This window comes from Amphiura filiformis, chromosome 2 (genome assembly GCF_039555335.1).
Source record: "Amphiura filiformis chromosome 2, Afil_fr2py, whole genome shotgun sequence".
Taxonomy (NCBI): Eukaryota; Metazoa; Echinodermata; class Ophiuroidea; order Amphilepidida; family Amphiuridae; genus Amphiura; species Amphiura filiformis.
This window is the reverse complement of record NC_092629.1, coordinates 33,217,732-33,240,162: the sequence shown is the minus strand read 5'-3', so window position 1 is coordinate 33,240,162 and position 22,431 is coordinate 33,217,732. Positions and strand designations below refer to the sequence as shown.

Sequence of the window (22,431 nt, the reverse complement as noted above, 5' to 3'; positions counted from 1 at the left end):
AATTACAGCGGTGATTTCCTCTCTTTTGTCATTGCATGTTAAACAGTGGTGCCAGAGATTCACATAGTTGACCCTCCCCTCAGATACTCTATCAGATCCCAGTGAAAATTCCAAGGTCTAACTTTGTTTCTCACAAAAGATCATTTCTCCCACACTCTGCATGCATTTGGTATGCCCTACCAGCACAGGTAGCTTCAAACCAGGATTTGCAGAGTTAGTTTCATGCACAATATTAATAGTTATCTAGAATAGTTATCTGTGCTAACCTGTCAGTATTATCGTTATAGATTTCTGCTGTATAATGTCTATTTGTGATTGTACACAACGAGTGAGCTGTAAATTCCTCCCCCGGTCAATTTAGTTTTATTTCATATTTAGAAAATATATATATCATAAGCTTTAAAATGGTATATCATTTGACTTCAAACGATATCCAGAAGTGGGGTTATTGGTTTGTTGAACTTTGCTCCTTCAACAAAATAGTACTTCTTTCGGTTCTACATGTGTCCCTTTTTCCACATTGCTGGTAAAAAATATCAAACAGTTATAATTGGTGGTCATTTAAAATCATCCCCAAGTCAACGAGGTGCTCCTCTTGTTAATTGTTGATTATACCATGGTAGGTATTATAGAAGGAGAATTCATGAACCCAGTTCCCTTTGTACTATGATCGTTATGAGTCGATACTGAGCAATCAGGTATGAATGGTGCACTATCGATTTGCTAAGCTTCTTATCTATTGAGCTTGGCCAGTTATGAACCACCGTTATCGCGACTTCTAAGCAGAATGACGTCATTTTTACCCACAAAGCATTGTGGCTGTGACCATAAACAAAGGAAAACAATTTACTTCCGGTAATTTTATAACGCTAATATTTCTTATGGCCAAGCTTGGCGGATCATAGAAACAACATTGCCAGTCTTGGAAAACCTTTCCAAATCATTTCCACTGGTTTAAAAGTCCCGCAGACACCCGCCAGTATTACTAATCATGATCAGAAAAAATACATAAATTAACTTTGGAAGGAAATGAGGGAATTCGATCAGGTTTTCGCTAGTAAATCAACTTGAACTCAGAAACACAATGACGCAATCGAAGATCACGTGACCGATGCAAAAGGGCACTAATACCATCCATTTCAGTACGGGTCACCTGGGGGTCTGTTTAAATTAAATTTTAAAATAGATGATCGATATTGTCGCATAACGATCATAAACATCAAAGGCCGTGTTTGAGGGACTGCACTGATTAAATCAATTCAAGTGATGACTCGCGTTGAATAGCGTAATCAGCTTTACCCTATTGAGTGGATTAGGATTTTTCTGTGGAACCTCCTTCTATAATACCTACCATGGTTATACATACCTAGACAAAAAACAATGCTTTGTAACACATCACTTAAACAGGATTTAGCCAAAGCAGGCAAAGACCAGAGCTATTTAAATATTCTATAGAAATAGGTAGAAGCTTATTATCCTCTTCAACAATGGGATTATTGATTGGTTTAAAAGATGTTTGACTAGTGCTATTAAAATCAAATACATGTCGCACCAACTATGAAAACCAAACTCACCTCATCGCATATGATAAGTCCCACTTCTCCCTTGTGTAATACTTCTGCATGTAATCTAAATGTCTCGTATGACAGAATCAGAATTGGATGGACTATGCGGCGGCCATATTGGCTCATGAAAGATGCTGTAATGAAAAATAAATTTGAAAAAATATGATTTATTTCTCCTTAGAAGCAGGCACCCCCCCCCCCATTTGGAAAAGTTTTCAAAAAGTCCCATGATTTCAGAAAAAACATTTTTTTTACGCTTTTGGGGACAAAAAAGGTCAAAATTTTGTCCACTTTTCACAAAACTGCCCCCGGAAAAAAGTCCACTTTTTCAAAATCAGCACCCCCCCGAATGAAATCCTGCGTACGGGCCTGCTTAGAAGTGTGTCAGCATGGTCAGGAACAAGTTCAAGTTTCATGCATCTGACCAATAAGCACACACTATGTGAAACCACCCCCAAACAGAGTAGCTGTGTAAACTAAACTTCCTGACTTTCACCAGTATACTGGGGACATTATACAAATTATAACCAATTTTTTATGACATTTTACCTATCAACCGGGGGACATATAGGGGAAGCACACACTCTGTACTAAACTGTGCACCTGAATAAAGCCTTAAAATCCAGCTGATATATGACCCTATACTGGCAAAGGAGACATTTTCTTATATGCATTTGATATTGTTTGCAATACATCAATACGCTGGTGGGGAAATGAGGACATCTGCGGTCGTTGAGTCGTCACTGTTATGTGAAGTGCAATGTCCTCAGTTGCAGGCGTATACCATCGCATGCACACCCCTACACCCCATCCCCCAAATAAACAACTTACCAAGGTTTTTGTCTATCTCAGCTTTGGTACCGGAATCTATTGCAAGGACATTTATTCTTCCTCCTAGCCACTTGTGAATTTCATTGGCCCAATTCTAAAAAAAAATGCAAAGATATTAATTACGTACAAAATAAAGTTTTAAAAGCGCAATTGGCCTAAATTAGAGGGTTATTCAGTCTTGACATTTTTCGTGTATGCAGAAAGGTTTGCAAAAATAGAACAATCAGCCCTCACATGAATATGCGAGAATTGTCATTGCATATAAAACACAGGAGCTCAGCATGCACCAACAAAGCCTGTGCATGGTTCATGCAAAGGCTCGCATGCACCATGCAAAGGCTTTGTAAGTAAAGTACATTTTGGATTTATATACCGCATTTTTCCAGAGGTTTTATAGCGCTGCAATTTTGCTGCCACAGGTGAATCAATAGAATCAGATTGCATCAACTATAGGCAAAATATTTAATTCTCGATCATGAGAAGATGTACCTTCTGTGTACTGTTGCGTCTGCATACTTTTTACGGAACAACTCCATCGCGCGACCAAAGAGCATGATTGGTAAGTTCTCAAAAGATATGCTTGCGCTGTAAGCGTGTGGTCTTGCGTAGTACGCTCGACACAAATATCTGTGCGTACCCAAGTTGGCTCTCATGATCCGAGAAATAGATATTTTGCCTATAGGCTGGTTGCAGCTGAACCCGGAACAAACCTATCCGCACTTAGATTGTAACATTCACCAATTATCTGTGCAGCTCCCAAACTTCCATTGGGTGAAAATAGTTTTTGATAACCAAACAACTAATCACAGATTCTGAAAGCAGGAGGAAACCACAGATCTTGGAGAAAACCTACGAGAGCGACCATGGTTTGGGATAAACCAAGTGCACATACAGTCCTTGAGCACAGCCGGGGCTTGAACTCGGGACTCCAGTGGGGCAAGTCGAGGGAACAATCGCTGTGCCAACTCGTTCTCTCAGCTTGCAAACAGAGAACAATCAGCCCTCATGAATATGCGAGAATTGTCATTGCATTCAAAGCACAGGGACTCATGGCTCATGGTTTAACATGGCTAGTTCTTACCTTAACTAAGCTGGCAGGAGCTACAACTATTGATGTGGTTATTTCTGGTTTGCCTGAAAAATTAAGAGGATAAATAAAAAATAAACCACGGTCAATTGCATAAAATCACATTTTAAAGTTCAAGCGTTATTGCTATATTGGATCATGTAGTTATGCTTTTTTTTGCGTTTTTTGCAAGGGCTATGGAAGGCCAACATCTTGGACTAATGACATGAAGCTGGTTTCTAACCAAGGAATGTAAGATCGAGTGAGATGGCATACTCTTGTGATGACCACAGCAGCGCTACACAGCGCCACCTGACAGAGAGAGAGAAAGAGAGAGTTATGCTATCTGTTATTTGTTTTACAATCCTAAATACTATTAGTTATTCATAACCTCATTAATATACGTGAAACCTATAATCCAATCAAAAGAAATTGATTGCCTGACCGCGCACTAACTGCGAGGTCATTAATAACTCACAATGACTCCGGACGCGCAACAATGACTTCTGCGCGCGCGTGCGTGTATAAGCTACACGTTATGGCAACGAACACGCCTAAACGATGCCGTCGCGCTTCTGTGATTGGTAGCTCTTGTTGTCGGCGCAAATGTTATATTCGCCTGGTTGATTTTTTTGTAGGGTAGGTTACAACAATGATTAAAACTGGTTATATTTAACAGCGTTTTATGGCATAAAATAACATAAAATGCCATTTTGATTTGTTCAAAATATTAGATACGACGGTAATGAATGACAATAATAACTTTGCACCATCTATTTTGAGGTCATTGTGTGAAATTGTCGGGATTTGTTTTGGGCCTCGGTAAATACCTCAGCCCAAAACAAAACACTCCGATTTCACACAATGACCTCAAAATAGATGGTCGGCGCAGTTATTATTGTCTAATTAGGGGAGGTTTGGGGGTGATACGGACTCCGAGACTAGATGTAATCTGTATCACCCCCTAAACTGAACCTAATAACGATTTTATCATACTGTACAAATAATCTCTCATAACGAGATAAATTATTCACAGGTGTAATTCTTGGCTGACGATCTACATGATAATTATCTTATAAAGTAGGCTTACTCTAATAAAGCTGGATAGCTCAACCAGCACGGTCATCCTACGAACCAACTCCACTCACCACTGAGACCCTCTTTTTGATGCAAATTTTGTTCAGAAAAGCTACCACATTGTTGTTGTTTTTTGCTCTCTGCGTTAATGATCATGATTATTTGGAGTGGCAAATCTCAGTGAAATCTGTTTTTCAATGCATGTACACCGACTCCGTAACCTGTTATTGAAACGCCATGATTATTATGATGTCTGAGTTTTTATGCAGAGCTGCGCATGTGTATGTCCTTACTAACACAATACAGTGCGTCGATAGGTGCATAGACGCACTCAGCAGGTATGATACAGCGCGTTGGGACACACTCAGGGGGTATGATACGATAAATATCATGTCAGTAAATTGGGGTGCTTATCCAATAAAAACACGGGAAACTACTTGATGGTATGACAAAAGTAAAGTTTCTACCACAGCCATTGATATGCATGATTTGAAAGTCAAATGGCGAGTCTAACAGATGAGGCCGGAAAACACCCCATAGGTCTCTAATAACTATTTTCATTGGTTACAAGGAGGGCTATATCATGTAATGAGCCAATCAGAGATATGGTAACAATGGTCATTAAGGGAATTAAGCTTCATAGATCTAAAAGCTCTAGTTTGATTGGTTACTGAGATGATTATATCATGTAATTAACCAATCGAAGGCACTGTAAGAAAGGCAGGGGGACAAGTAACAAAGGCATGCAGCAAAAGTAGACATTAGCTATGTTACATAACATTATACTCACATTCCTGACTCTGTCTTAATAGTGTCCACATTAATGTCACACACTGTAAAGTTTTACCCAAACCCTGAAAAGAAACAATTATTTGTAAAAATTTGTAAATAATCTGTAATAATGTCAAGAACATCCCAGAATTGTAGGTAGGTAGTGTTATTGTAGCTGTAGGTGGCAGCAACAGCGTTGCAGTGGTGGTGGTTGGCGACAGCAGCAAAGGCAGAGGCAGCAAGGCCAGAGGTGGCTACAATAGTGATGGTATAGAGGCCGTCAGCCTTTCGCCATCTTGTGGGTACAAATTATCTGTATGTTCATGTGTAGGACACTACGCGCAGGGCGCAGCTTTCCACACAGCTGTTATCGCGCACCTACGCAGTGATTTGGCTGTTCACGCATGGAGATCGAACGACCATTATAGCGTGTACCCACAAGATGGCGGCATATGACGTCACGATGACGGCCTCTATTGGTGCAGAAGAGTTAGAGTTGGTGGTAATAGCAGTGGCAGTGCTAGTTTGGAAGCAGCAGAGTTGTTGTGGTAGTCTTGATAGTTGTGGATGAGGTTTCTAACTTCTCACAACCAGTATAAAATGTGTCAAATATTCTGAACCAACTTGCCGATAGTTCTCTCAATAAAAATGTAGGACTTATGCTGGTTTCATACTTTCCTGCCACTTGCCCCTCTGACGACGATTTTGCTTGACTGCGCAGTCGCACCAGAAACGCTAGCGGTGACCAGCAGCAAGCTGATGTATTGATCACTCCACCGCTTTGACCAAAGCAGCAGATTGCTAGGAGTTGAATGTGCAAAATTGTTGATACTAAAATTGCCCCAATTATGTTTTATGGCTGCGAATTATGGGGAACAGATGAATCAATGTTAATTGAAAGAGTACATTTAAGTTTCTGCAGGTACCTACTCAACATACCAAAAACAACTTCTAGTGATGGTGTGCGAGGTGAATTGGGCAGATATCCTTTGTTTATTCAAACTCTGATGAGAGTTATCAAGTATTGGCTATATATTCTTGAATTAAGTCATAATAGAACATTAATTCAGTGTTATAAATTTCAGTTCAACAAAGCCGAACGTGGCCAGGAGTGTTGGGCACTAGCTGTCAAAAACATTTTGTTTTCTAGAGGATTTGGTCACGTTTGGATTGCTCAAGGTGTTGCCAATAAAAATGTTTTTATTTCACTTTTTAAGCAACGTTGTACAGACATAGAACTACAACGTTTTGATGAGTCTATGCGTACTAATTCTAAGTTAAAATATTATTCAATCTTTAAGACTGATATCATATGTGAAAAGTATTTATTTATAATTGAAAATGTTATGATGAAGATTTTGTTGACTAAACTCCGACTGGGTAGTTTGAATTTGGAAGTAGTTTTAGGAAGATATGAAGGTATACCACGCGATGAACGTCTCTGTAAATTATGTGAGTCTGGATTGGTCGAAGATGAACTGCATTTTGTTCTAGTGTGTGATTATTTTAGGAATGAGCTGCAACGTTTTATACCTAGATACTATCGTGAAAACCCAACTGAACTGAAGTATTGCCAATTCATGCAGACTTCTGATAGCAGGATCTTGAAAAATCTGTGTAAATATCTATTTAATGCATGTAAGAAGAGAGATATATACTTTCGTCAGTAGATGTATACGTTAATATTGTTTATGTAATTTACAATGTATTTTAGGGCCGGAGGCCTTTATATACTGAATAAATTTCCCTCATTTGAGGGAATTGAATTGAAAAAAAAAAATTAAAGTCAACTTGGGAGCAGCATCGCTTTATGAGAACAGGAAACAATTTTTTCAGCAGTGCTGAGCAGCAACATTGGCTTTTATAGTCATGGTGTGCCGTTCAGATTGCAGAAAAGTACAAGCGGCATGATAAAGTGTCACGCCACTTAGTAGCAAGCGGCAGAAAGTATGAAACCAGCATTACTTTGCAGCGAGAAGAATCTTGGTCAAAAATCAAGTTACATACACACTGAATAAAGCAATTCCTATAGACGTGCTAGAGGTAACTTGTTTGCTGACCAAGATTCTTCTTTCTGCCATTACTTCACCAAAAGTGAAGTAGGAACAGCAAAGGTAATCATGTGACCCACAGGGTAACCAGGGTCACATGACTTGATGACAGGTTTGTAGCAGTGTCACCGTGTGTCATAATTCAGGTCTGAATCCAAGACAGGGCCTTCTTTGATTTGATTTTTCATTTTAATGTAGGGCTGACCTGCAATTTGGTATTTTTGTGCCCTATTAAGTACTACTTGGTACTATGCAAAGTACACAATATATACATATGCACACAATATAAATACACAATACAATTTTTTTAAATCTTACCATTTCATCCGCCATAATACAACCATAGCTGTTTTCTATTCTTCGTCCAGTCACACAATCCCACAGGAACTTAACCCCCTGCCAAACATAAGCAATAAGAATCAAATTGAAGAAAAAAACGGACCACATTATACATGTCACACACCAACATTTATTTCAAAGACAGAATTAAAAAGACTATAGTTTGTGCCTGATGTCATCTGTCAATCAAACTCGGGTATGGTTTGTTTACAAGCGTTGGAATGATTGAATTTTTGAGCGCAGCAGTAAAACATACAAACCGTCTCAAAAGTTCTTAGTAATAGGAAACTTTCTTTCCTGAAGGCACCATGTCAACAATAGTAATTGATAAAACAGATACCTTTATGGTTAAACATTTATGACAATGAACATGATTTTATCTGCAAATAAGACACTTACCTCCCTTTGATGTGGCCTCAAGACTTTGGCAAGAACTGGGTCTACAACAACTGAAGAAAACACAGGTATCAAAGACAAGACATGATTAGTTATTCTCTGCTTTAATGCAATACAAAAAATATTACTGGTTTGAAGATGAGGCTGTGATTAACAGCTGTTTTAATGGCTGTATATTGTCAGGTAATGGTATGCACAAAAGCAAAATAAATTAGCTATTAACCAATGAAATGTCCTTATTCATGCCTACTATCTATTCTTGCTACATGTACTGCCTGTTCTCATTTTGGGCAACTGCCTCAACCACCCATGTACCCCCTATGGAAGACATGACCTTAATCCTAACCCAACTTAGTCTAACTAAAGCTCACTATTAAAACCACTCTGTGTGCATGCATTCCATGTGACTTGATGACACAATCAGCCTAAGCATAGACCGTGAAGACATGGACGGTCATCTGCAGCATATCCTTTGAAGCTATGATCATCTCGCCTGAACACAAAGACAAGATAGTCTTCAAACCTGCCATCAAATCGATTTACGGTACAAAAGGTCAATAACTCAACTCTCGTCCACTCAATTGCATTATCAGTCGCAAACCAATGGAATGTTGTGCTTTGAGACCAAGGCTTATATAACACAAATTGAAACTCATTCAATGCCAGAGTAACAGGTAGTGTTAGATAAATCGAAACGGTGAATATATGTATTCATTTAATTAACTTGAAACTGCAACAAATAAGCGTTTTTTACCGTTTCATTTCTTGTAACTATAATTGTTTTGTGACAACAGAGTTTACATTGCAGTCGTAAATGTGTCAGAGACAATGTAATGTACTTTGATTGAATGCCGCTTCTTTCAAACACGCTAATCCAACAGGTGCGAGCGAGACGTACATGGTCTCAGCATAATGTGAAATTTCTATAGAATTATGATCCAGACGACCGTCCATCTCTTCACGGTCTATGGCCTAAGTCATACCCAGGTCGGTGATCGTGTGCGTGGCATGTGAGGGGTCCCGGGTTTGATATCCCGCGGGTACCAAGTGACTTCTTTCTTCATCTTCTCTCCTTTTTTGTTTCTTCTTTCCCTTCCGATAGCAAAAAACCATGGGTAGGGTTAGGGGTAATCTCTCTAACTCTCACACAGGGATTGTGAATTTCAAATGGAGTTACATGAATGAGCAACTCTATTTGAATCTACACTCCCTGTGTGGGAGAATAATGTCAAGTCTTCCATGGGGGTGTACGGATTTCAACTGGAATAGCCCATTGAGGTGTTCTATACTTACCATGGACTTGCTGTTTTTCTCTGAAAAAAATAACAAAATAGACAATGATAAAAAAAAATTAAAGTTTGTGTAGATATAATTTAATATGTACAATGCACATACATTTATGATACCAGTAACTGACACTGATTTTGTAAACATTTTGTGGGGTTATACTGAATTTGTCTTGCAAGGGTATGAGCTGTAAAACATCACTAATTAAACATAACATATCATAGAAATGTTCCAACAACAGAGTACTACATATGGTCGAATCCAACGAAAAGTGTACACGGCATGTTCAGGGCCATAACTTGAAAGTATTAATCAATTGGCATTCGTTTTTTGTATTGTGTTTATTCGCCTTGATCATACGCTTCGCGCCATATATAATAAGACCCCTTCTGTGAAAAACTTAGACACAGAGACCCCCAAAACATGCTATTTTTACCCATTTTTTCAAAATATTTCTTAAAGTATTTTTAAAAACATATAAATCAGTTATGAAAAGAAGTCATTGGATTGAATCTAAATTGATTTCCTGAAAGGTGTGTATTCAAAGATTGCCTGTTCAATTTTTCACATATTTGTACATAATTATGAATTTTTTGTGATAATTTTTTGAGTGGTATTGTTTTACATTACCTACGAATACAATTTTTCATAGCACTAGATATATCTTAAAAAATGGAAATCACTAATAAATGCTTAATTGATACAAGCTTTGATATGTCCAATACTGAAATGCATTGCATTCGGACATCTTTATTATTGTGTTTAGCTGCCAGAAATTCTAAATGGCACAAAGGTAGGTTTGGTAAAAATATGCATTACCTCCGAATACATGTTAAAAGCTGTGCCATTTCCACAAAGTGAGAGAATAGTAAACAATAGTTAAGCAATAGGTGCAGGGTAATGCACTCTTTATTTCTACCAAGTTTCAATAGCCTGCGTTTAAATATTTCTGAGATGTCAACAATAAAAGCAAGTATTCGTATGTAAATTTCGGTAACCGAATGTTACCTACGAATACAATCTGAGATTATGACAGTATTGTGAAACAACGCCATTCATGCCAATGCCCATATTGGTACATAACAAAGGCCTGTATGTTTGCTATCAAATCATATGTCAATGAAAGTTGCGAATTCACATACATGCCCACCATGCAAAACTGAATACGGCTTAATTGGTGAAAAATATGTACTGAAATAGACAAAATACTGAAATTTGAAAGAAAAATCAGATTCAAAGAAGATTAGAAGGGATAAATACTTGGATTTGTCAACTGTCATGTGTGCTTCATTTTAAATGTTTACCGACCGTCTGGTTTCTGAGTAATTTGTGTCCAAATTGATTTATTCGAAGGTAACTTTTGACGTTTTCGCTAAGGTTACCTACGAATACCATGGAAAAAACGACTGTTCTCATTGTCTCATGATCTAGACAACACATTGATGGACCCTGGTATAAAGCTAATTGTAGTTGCCCTCAAACGAAAGGCCACAAGGCGTAACTGACTCCAAGATGGACTTCACAAGTCTGCAATAACGGTTTTAAGCGATTTGTGTGCAATTAAGCAAATTAAAGTCACTTTAGTGCCTTTGTTTCTTACTTCAATCCTCTTTCAACCGCTGTGAACCGACATTATTAATACATGATAGGGTCTAAAGTATCAATAAACGCATATAAAGAAAATAATACATTCAAAGTGCTTTATAAAATGAATTTTTGATTGCGATATCCACCAAAAGTCTAATTCTTACCTACAAATACTGAAATGTTACTTACGAATACAGCATAATACATGACATGTGTAATGAAGTGTGTCTACCAATGGAAATTAATTGTCAAAAACTTTAAGCGGTACCCCAGGACACTATTATTACCCATATACTGGATTCATTCAACAATTATTTATTATGTAAAATTGCTGATTAACTACTTGTATATCAAAATGAAGTGGTCAAAATCTTGCTAAAAGCATCAAAATTTTTTGATCTAAGGTAATAGCATTTATTAATTTGGACGTACCATCTGAAAGAGATCTAAAAACTACCATTTTATTAATTCATTACCATAATAGCAAAATTTAAACCTCTAAACTCAATATAGATATTGTTAAATCGCTCATGTTACCTACGAATACCCGGGTTTCTTCACCTTTTCATTGTATAAAGCGTTAGGTATATGGCCCATTTCACGGTTAGGCGCCACTTTTTGATTTTCAACATATCTGGCCTGGTGTGTAAAAAATAATGGGGTTACAGAATTTACTGTTGGTGATTTTTCATTGTCTCTGTATGGCCTACCTCCATTAGCTTAATCGGCCTTTCTAGTTTATCTTTCAGGGCGCTAGGGGTCAGAAGTGGTCAAAAACCACATTTCACTAGCAACCTGGAAACAGACATTTATTTTCCAATGCTGCCACTTTTAACTATGTTGAGCCTACCAGCTGCTTTTGTTGTTTTTATGTAGTGAACAAGTTGCACTATACAGCCATACATGAACAAAGTATTAGTTGTCAGTTAAACTAGCATGAGAACCATTTAAATTTCTGAATTTGGATGTGACATTTTCCGTTCACATCTATGTACCTTATTCAATGTGGAATAGATCGACTAATACTTTACATGAATGGCAAACTAGTGTGTTTTAGTAAAGTTCAGAGTCTTGTTACTATTTGTTGAACAAATTGCACTTGTTGCTCTTAATATGTAGATACAGCGATATTTTTGAATTTTTGCCAACAAATTCGTTCACAATTTTGTCACATCCGATTAATTTTCCAAATAGTATAATTTATTAACAAAATGTGGCAGAATTTTTTTCTCCTTGATTTTTAAAAATCTCCTGCTATGAGCTATCTAATGACACCATTTAATGAAAACTCCTTCATCAACTTAGCTTGCAGATGTCATTTCAAAGTTTCCGCTCACATGTGTCACATCCATGGTACCTGTCACATCCAAAATAGTTTCTTCAAAGAACTAAGACAGGAATGGGACTAGGATGCCAGTTTGAAGTTACTTCATTACAGGTTTGTGGGGGATCAAAAGGCACAACAAATCTTTAATTCAGTATGCCTTCTTTAATTGTGACAGGAGATTCAAAAAGCTTCAATTTCCGTTCACATGTCACATCCTCAAAATTAGTAGTTTTAGGCCAAAATACTTAAACAACATGATATTTGACTTTCTAAAATAGGTTTATTATTTTGTACATGTCATATATGATTATTTCAAAGCTTTGTCTTTGTCTTTAGAGGACAGTTTTGTATACAATTTACAGAAGCGGTGACATTTTCAATTGTGAACGGAACATTTCAGTAAATTATAAACATTTTGCTTGTCAAAAATATAAAGGGTCAGGAAAAACGTTTTAGCATTGCTCAATTCAATAGAATCTCACAAAATATATGTGTTAGAAGTGCCCAAAGCTTATATTGTTGACAAGCAAACTGTTTATCATAATGAAACATTCCGTTCACAATTGAAAATGTCACATCCACTTCTATAAATTGTAAACAATGTTTTAAAATGAACACTAACACAGGTTGATATGTTTCAATATATCCCATTTAATTCACTGAGTGTGTGAAAACTCGTTGAATCATTATTTTCTGAAACATACTCTGCTTTACAGTGTGTGGTTTCCGTTCACATTGACATCAGTCACATCCAAAATTGCACAAACATCAGAATCTTGAATTTGACCTGTGTTTTCAAACTGGCTGATATTATTTGTGAACATTACCCATATTATGACCTTCAAAGCTGTGCAATATCAGAGTCATTCGTTGATTATTAAAATTGTTGAATAAACCTTTTCATGTCAATTTCCTTTTTATCACAAAATTACATTAAAGTGGCCATAAATTTGTCATTACACAACAAAATTTGCCCAAATTTGGTCAGAAGGGAGCCTATGACATACTCGTTTATTTTAAATATCTATGATATATGTATTGGACAGTCAAAGTATAAATATACACTACTCAATATTGATCAAATTTGTTAAAAAATTACATAACATGAGATAATAAATCATAATTTTCTTCAAGAAGTAACGAGATTTAAGCTGGGAAATGATATTTTATGAAAATCTGGTCTTATTTGGAAAAGAAAACCCTATTAAATTAAATTTAATCCATTTTGAAAATTTCGAGTTTTTTTCACTAAAAGTGGCGCCTAACCGTGAAATGGGCCATATGCGTATAATTCCTAATATTCTTGAAAATATATATCCTACTTGTTCTAATACAATGTGTAAATTGATTCATACTCATTTGATAAATAAAATACAGAAACTGACCTAAACTTCATTTTCAAAAATAAACTAGCATAAATTGACTAAGATCATATTGATCGCAAGTTATAAAATAAAAACAAATATTTTCTGGTTGAGCTAGCATTTTCCTGACACCCTGTGGTCTACATTACACGAAAAAAACGTTAATGGGAATATTCCATTTGTTTTAGGTTGATTAGTATTGCGATAGTGAAAGCATCCTAGCGGTATTCGTAGGTAACATTGGGATTTGATATCACATTTACTATCACACGTCCTGGATTTATTTTTCAAGATTAGTAATGGCACTTTTGGTTCCTATAAGGCCAATATGTCATCAATCAATGAAAAAAAAAAAAAAATTGTGGAGACATTTTATTTCGGACTTTTATTTTTGGCCCGTGGACACTTTTTGGTTGGATTCGACCATATATGTATATAGACAGTATGGCGACAGGCTACAGTTCAGGACAAAAAGTGTAGCATGGTGTTGTGATCTCAATGGGCTAGAGAAGGCAACTCATGGGCCTGAAACTAGTCCCGTAGCCTGCTTATTTTCACCCTTGATTATCTGAATCAAACACTTACTTTAAAATATATGTTTGGGAAAACTATTATGCTTGTCATATTTTTCCCATCAGCTCTTTCACAGAACTTGGTGGAACACCTGTGAGGATGGTCATGGATAGGCAAGCATGCTCACTAACAGCAGTGTGGGTATTTGAACCAAGGTGGTTGAGGTGAGAAGCAAGTGCATCGACCACTACATCATTCCATCCTCCACTTGTCAAAAATAATATCATGTTGTGGGTACCCTCAGCTGGCTTCTGTTGTGATTAAGCCCAGTGCTGTACGGTGCGACCATTTTAGGCGCATTGGCGACTAGATTTTTGCTGTTGGCGACTAAATATTCAATCCCTGGCGCCAATGGCGACCAACTGCAGATGCTTTTAATCGCCAAAAACAAAACATGTATGTAATGTAGCATTCAAGAGTACAAATGTATGCTATGAATATGCATTTAGCATGATGTCTCAATGGGAACTTCCTGGAAAACACATAGGCCTACACTGTACATGCTGCGTATGAAGTATGTAGCATTCAGTGGGAATATGTAGATCAGAGTACAGCAGCTATGAACATTCAACGCATGTGGCTGTTCAGTTGGCACCTCAGAATTTTTACCTGGGAGCAAAATTTGGGCGCCTAAATTTATAAAGTTACGAGCCATTGGCTCCTCAATCAGTTTTTGCACCGTACAGCACTGATTAAGCCAGCTACATGCACAAACTGAAAGCATTATACATCATACACTGCATCCCTAGAAACCTGTAACAGTGCACGCAAATCAATTTGGATTCTCGCAGGAGAATTTTGCAAGAATCCTTGATTTGCACAAATTTAAAACTGCCTAGATTTGTGTATCATAACAAAGGCATCTTTGTTTCACGTTTTTTTGTTTTCAAATCGTCATTTTTGTACAATATATTAATTGAACCATGGTCAAACTCAGTACTTCACACAAGTTATTTTTTTCTCAAGTCTGGCTTCTATAAACTGTCACCAGTGTTGGAACAAATTTGCACTGTTGTTGTTTTACACAAATTGATTTGCGGATTCATATTGGATTTCTAGGCCTGCACTGCCAGATGCAAAAACTTATAAGCTATACAAAAATCATCTTACCGGTCTAATGTGAGTTGTTCATGAGCAGAAATAGCTGGCGGTGTGTATAATCCAAGGGCGCCCTCTTCATATGGGTCGTGCAACGGTTGTCGCGATCCTATCCTTCGCATTCCTAGCCCTCGAGATGCTAATAATGGACCTGTATGTAAAAATTCAAAGCAACATTACGTCCATATCACACGGGCAGATGCAGCAATGGGCTATTCAACTTGAAATCCACACTCTCCCTGTGGAAGATTGTGGAAATATCTTCCACAGAGGGAATATGTTTTTTAAATGTAATTGGTCAGAGTTTATAATTTTGAAACAGGTCCATACTCCCCCTGCACTATGGCTTTACCTATATCTTCCACGGAGTATTTCAAATGGAAGTACCCAAAAATTGTCTATTCTAGTCTAAACTTATACTCCCTCTGTGGATGACTTCAGCTAAATCTTCCACGGGGGAGTGTGGATCATACACCCTCTCAGTTTAATCCCTTTGTTGATCTTATCTTTAATCCCTTCTCCTTTAATGGCTCTCTGAATCCTATTGATGACCAATCGGATGTGACCGATGTCACAAACTCCATGAAAGTTAATTCTTCTTATTATGACAGTAGTACCATCATCAATCATACTCCTAGCATTGATAATTGTAACCTTTCGTTGTTTCATTTGAATACCAGTAGCCTTGTAAAACATTCCAATGATCTCACCAACTACCTGGCTACATTAAACCAGCATTTTGACATCTATGGTTTTTCTGAAACTTGGTTTACTGCTCATGAAGATTCCTTGCTCATGGATATTGGTGATTATTCTATTGAAAATAGTATCAGGCAAGGGCGGCGTGGTGGAGGGTCTCCTTATTCATCAATTCCGACCTCAGCTACTCCAATAGACCTGACCTTTGTATCGACTGTGCTGATTGTGATTCTTTGTTTATAGAAGTTACCCATAACTGTAACACCTTTATCATCGGCATAATTTACAAGCCCGAGTATGTCATTTTCAAAGACTTTCTTTCCCAGCTAAGTAACACGCTTGACACTATATCTGATGAGAAAAAAACATGCTACATGATGGGTGATTTCAATCTAGATCTTCTCGTTCACGAAAGCAACTCTCGAGTTTCTGATTTTCTTAACTTGTTTTATTCACATGATTTCATTCCCTGTATCGATCGCCCCACACGTATCAAGACTAACATCCATGGTATTACCACGGCCACGCTGATTGATCACATTTTCACCAATGACCTCGATAACATTATAAACTCCGTATCATCATCACCGATTTGTCTGATCACTTCCCAGTTTTCACCACACAACAGACCCATAGAACTGAATCAATTAAAAACAATACACTTATAAGAGACGCCAGTTCCATCCTAATAACATCAATGGATTGAAGAATGCCCTCTCAATTGTCGACTGGAACTTTGTTGAATGCTCACCCAACCCTGATGTCGCAGTATAATAAATTCATTAATAAGTTTACTGAACTTCTCAACTTACACTGCCCTGTTAAAGCTAAAACTATCTCTAAACGTAATATCGCCTAAAAACCTTGGGTAACCAAAGGACTTATTAAATCAATTAAACAAAAGATAAACTATATAAAATGTATACTCAAAAACCAACTCCTGATAATAAAAATAAATACACTAAATATAGGAACTATCTAAATTTACTTCTAAGAACAAGTAAAAAGAACTTCATTACAAATAAAATTGAAAATAATAAAAGTGATACTAAAAAATTGTGGCAAACATTGAATAATCTACTTGGACGTCATAAAAAATCTAAATCACCTGACTTTTTCATGACTGATGATGGCTCTAAAATTACTGATAATAAACAAATCGCTGAAAGTTTCAATTCATTTTTTGCTAACATTGGTAGTACTCTTGCTGGAAAAATCCCAGATCCCCCTCCGGATTTCAAACACTCTTTTTCATCTAACGACTTTCCTCACAGTTTTTTCCTTGGACCAACTTCACCAGAAGAAATCACCAAATTAGCTTCCGATCTGAAAAATAGCCATAGTAGTGGTAATGATGACATCAGTAACATTCTCCTGAAACAAATTATTCCCTCAATCAACCATATTCTTTCATTCATATTCAACTTCTCCTTCTCAACGGGCACTATTCCTGTCTCTTTGAAATGTGCCAATGTTACTCCCATCTTCAAAGCTGGTGATAAACATGATTTCACAAACTATAGGCCTATTTCCATCCTTCCCGCCATTTCCAAACTCTTGGAAAGAACAGTGTATACCCGGATCCAGGATTTTTTTAACTAAAAACAATATCCTTTGAAGCATCAATTTGGATTTAGACCAAACAGATCAACTAATATGGCAGTTAATGACCTCTACTGTAAAATTGTTCAACATCTTGACAACAAGCTGCACACCATTGGTATCTTCTTAGATCTGAGTAAGGCCTTTGATACCATAAACCACAACATTCTTCTTCAAAAACTTCACCACTATGGTATCCGAGGCCTTGCTAACGATTGGATCAAAGCATATCTTTCTGGTAGAAATCAACGTGTCATCTTCAATAACTGCCTTTCTAAATCCATTAATGTAACCTGTGGTGTGCCCCAGGGATCTATCTTGGGTCCTCTACTCTTCTTACTTTATATCAACGACCTCCCTTGCACTACTTCCACTCCTCACTTCATTTTATTTGCAGATGACACAAACATTTTATTTTCTCACTCTGACCCTCAGATACTCCAACAAAACATAAATAGGGATCTAAAAATAATATCAAACTGGTTTAAACTGAATAAATTATCACTAAACATAAAGAAAACTAATTATATTATATTTAAAAATAAACATAGTAATAAGCCTGATATTAAATATGATATTAAAATAGATGATACCCCAATTGAAAATGTTAATACAACTAAATTCCTAGGCCTATTAATAGATCATAATCTCTCATGGCACTCACATACACAACATGTCTCTAAGATTGTTTCTAAATACAACGGTGTGATTCGAAAAGGTCCGCCATTTTCTTCCTTCTAGTTCACTTACCACTCTATACAACTCTCTGGTTCTTCCCTATCTATCCTATGGGGCCCTCGTGTGGGCTGATCCTAACAATGCCAACTTAGACTCTGCGTTTCTTCTTCAAAAGAGAGTGATCAGAAGCTGTACCAATTCCCTCTGGCTTGCCCATACAGACCCGCTCTTCTCTTCACTACGCACTTTGAAAGTTCGTGATCTCTATAGACTCCAACTGGCTTCATACATGTATCAATTTCATAATGACCTTCTTCCTCCGGATCTAGTCCCTGACAACTTTTTCAACACTCTCACTCTGTCTCACTCTTACAATACTAGGAATGTTCACGAACATGTTATCTTTCCTTCTAACACTGCCCTTGCAAACAATTCTTCCAAAACGCAAGGTCCCATACTATGGAAAGAACTCCTTCTTCTCTCAAATTGACTCGGACTCTTGCTACCTTCAAATCCAACTTTAAGAAATATATCATTTGTGGTTACACAGAGGACATCTAATACCTTCACGATACATTTCGTTCTTCTTTTGTACTTTAGTTCAATCCATTTTTTTAGTAAGTAATTGCTCACACCCTCTCATCCTTAGTCTTCAGGAGCCATAGTTTTACTTCAACTTCATTCCTTCTATCTTAACTATCATCCTCGTGTTAAATCGGATCATCTGTTTTGTGTTTGTCTGTCTGTCTGTCTGTCTGTCTGTTTGGTAACTATTTAAGAGGGCCCTGCACCCCACGCTCCGCGCTTAGCAGGGTCCTCGCCAATCACCTGATTTAACCCTATATTTTCAGGTTGATTCAATATTACTTTTGTTATTATATTAGTTATTTATTACCATGATTTTATTATCATTATCACTATTATTGCTTCTGCTTATCATTATTGAATTACATTTGTACATTGTATTATTGATTGGTGATTGGCAAAATAAAATATGAATGAATGAATGAATGAATGAATATGATGCGATAGAGACAAGGCTGGGTTTCAAAACAATACTTTTATTTTCTATTTATTCAACTTATGATTGTTACCTTGGTAATTTGGTATTGGAATCTTGAATGGTTTGGATAAAATCTTCCTGATTAGATCTTCCTGCAAATGAATAAAAAATGTAACCATCAATATTACAGTAAAGGTATGGCGATGGAAGGATTTATCTGGTGAGACAAAATATTTTTTTCAAATTGCAAAAAATAGTTCTGTAATCTGGAGTAGCACACATCAAGTATACAAGAAGTGAAAGTGCACTCAACTAAGCCCACTCTCTGGAAAAATTAGTCTCTGATTGAGTAGGATTTTATCTTTCCCTAGAGAAGTCCTTTCCAGAGAGCTGAGCTCTTGGAACTCTAGCGAGTGCCATCTTCAGAATCCATCTTTAGTTCTGAAGATGGCTCTCGCTAAAGTTCTTTTGATGGTAACATTTCTTTGTTAAAGGAGGTGACCTCCTCTGGCCTTACTAGCCTTCTGTTCATCTCCTCCAAGATTTGTTTGTAAAAATGTTTTTGTTTAAGGCCAAAAAAAAAAAAAAAAAAAAAGGTTTGTCTCACGAACATTTGCCAAAAAGCTAAGTGCTATGCTTTTTTTTTTTTTTTTTTTTTTTTTTTGTTTTTTTTTTTTTATTTTTTTTTTTTTTTTTTTTTGTTGTTTTTTTTAGCCTGAGACAAATGAAAATCACAAGACAGGTATTGGAAAACTACAAGTGGTCTTACACTGAAAGAGAAGCAACAAATTTACAATGTTAATATTCTGTAACTGTATTTTATTTGCCTTCCTAGAGCTGATCACTATTAAAAATCAGTGCAAAATACAAAGTTACGATACAAATGTTGGTATGAGCGAGATTTGATGTTTCCATAGAGGTGAATATTTAGAGGGCTGAGTGAGCTTTCGGTACTCTATCGAGAGGTTTCTTCAGTTTTCACCTTTTTTACCCCTCTATGGACCGATCAATTCTCGCCATACAGCTTCGCCCCGACACCAACTCATTTTTTAGGGCATTCAGATTAACCTAATCTGCGCACCGATGCAGTGCCCAATTCCTCAGCACAGTCCCCCCTGTTTTAACTATACGAATACGAACAATCATGTTGAAATAAACGGTAAAAAAATTCGTTAAAAACAGCTACAAAAATACAAAAATTTATGAAAACAACATGGCTTCACTCGATCGCAGAGTTCTCCGTGAGGCTAAGTCCTTTTATATTGCATCCACTTTGCTTCGCCGGCTTTTACGCTCCGTGCGTTGCAAGGATGGCGTGAAACTAGCGAGACTGAGGCTACGGTGTGGGTTACGGGCTATCTGCAACACTAATGGCATACGCGCTGCCTGACATTTTCGATGGTTTTCTGACATTGAGGAATTCATTTTACTACGTTGGTCGAACTATCGGGAACCGGAAAATCGGGGGAAAAAAAAAAAAAAAGGCGGTCACGTAGACAAACGCGCTGTATCGCTTTCACATTCTTATGCACGCGGGTTCGTGAGACAAACCTTTTTTTTTTTTGGCCTAATATTAGTTAATTTCTTTTTTTCTTTAAGTTTATACTTGCATTATGGAAAATAAAATTATCTTGTATTATTATCTTGTGGAAGTTCAGCCCTTTGAAAACGACTTCTCTAAGGAAAGATTTAATCCTACTCATGTTTACCATGGGATGAAATCAAAACTCATCCGCCGGTTGAACCGCATAAAGAAACAGCTCCAAGCAGCGGAACCGTCTGGAACAGTCGAGTTTTGATTTCATCCCCAACCTAGAGTACCAAGTAATTTCAAATAGTAGTCTCTGTTGTTGTGAATTTCATATTTTTCTACATCTATCTACATTGTTATGTACTCACATGAGATGATTTAGACAGAGAACTTGTATGACACATCTGATTGACATTATGCAGTGGCTTTCTTCCCACTCCATCGTCTGATTTCCACTTCTTGCAACCATATTCCTGAAATCAATACACCAAACAGAGTACAGATTGCACATAAGAACAAAGCATGGCGGCTGGCCCACAACACTCTATAGTGCCATGGTCAGCATCGTCCATCAACTCCAGTTGAGGGCCCAGCTTGCCAAAAAGTCTCTACAAATATTGGAGTCTACACAAAGCCATAGAATATTTGAGAAGGAGATGCTGAATTGCTGATTACGTGTCTTTTAGAGTACCATACTTTTATGAAAGTGGATTTTGGAAAACAGCGTTAACACAGGGGTCAAATTTCAAAACTGGTCAAAATATGGTTTAAAAAGCATACCAAAGTATTCCTCTGACCCTAAGGATTCAGAAAAAAAAGTATCCAGTTTGATCTACTGTATTCATTCCATTAACCGCCCATGCCCTTATAATTGCCCACCCACCGACAGTCACGTTAAACTGGCCATATATAGACACCATTTTTGAGGGAGAACTAACTGTGAGTAACTAAACAATATCAGACGGTGATTGACGACAATTTAACAATTTAGCAAAGTACTCCAAGCAAGTTATAAGCAAAAGGGTAAAATGTCAAATTTTAGGGTCTATTCTAGACTCCACTGAGAAACTAGTCTCACACAAGTAGGTCGCCACTCCATTTGGAATGAGGGTCTTCAGAGCTCCCAGTTACAATTTGATCAGCTCTTAATCGGCGGGCCTATAACATCGTGGATTAATATCAATATATTTTCTTTTGAGAATTGTCTTGTGACAACTCGTCAGAAGTATCACAAATTATTGATTAAAGTCACATACTTTGCCTATTTTATTAAACACACACAATATATACCAGACAGGTCAACTACCTCACTCTTAATGTGGGGATCTATTTTTCGGCGCAGTGGAAAAAGCCTAACAGTAACATTTTCCGCCGATTACGAGCTGATCAAAGTATAGCCTAATTACATAACCGGCAGCTGAAACTGCAACTGTCTGCTAGCAAAAAGTCTTAGTAGTAGGTCTCATTTATACATGCCAGAATAGCAGTGTGTTTCCCGGTGTGTTTTAACTCTTGGTTGGTCACATCACCAGTACCTCCAGGTTCACAAATAATCCACTTTAACTGGGCTCTACTTTTACAGATGT

The 22,431-nt window shown here is 37.1% G+C and overlaps 1 protein-coding gene across 1 annotated transcript in view; it reads right to left on the bottom strand.

Annotated features, from left to right (window-relative positions):
- The window catches only part of LOC140146100 (DNA repair and recombination protein RAD54-like), a 108,984-nt gene that overhangs the window by 82,055 nt on the left and 4,498 nt on the right, over positions 1–22,431 (bottom strand). The window contains 10 exon segments of the mRNA XM_072167853.1: positions 1,575–1,699; positions 2,397–2,490; positions 3,478–3,530; positions 5,330–5,393; positions 7,680–7,757; positions 8,100–8,149; positions 9,390–9,409; positions 15,345–15,483; positions 19,406–19,466; positions 21,214–21,318. Coding sequence (XP_072023954.1) covers positions 1,575–1,699; positions 2,397–2,490; positions 3,478–3,530; positions 5,330–5,393; positions 7,680–7,757; positions 8,100–8,149; positions 9,390–9,409; positions 15,345–15,483; positions 19,406–19,466; positions 21,214–21,318 — 789 coding nt within the window.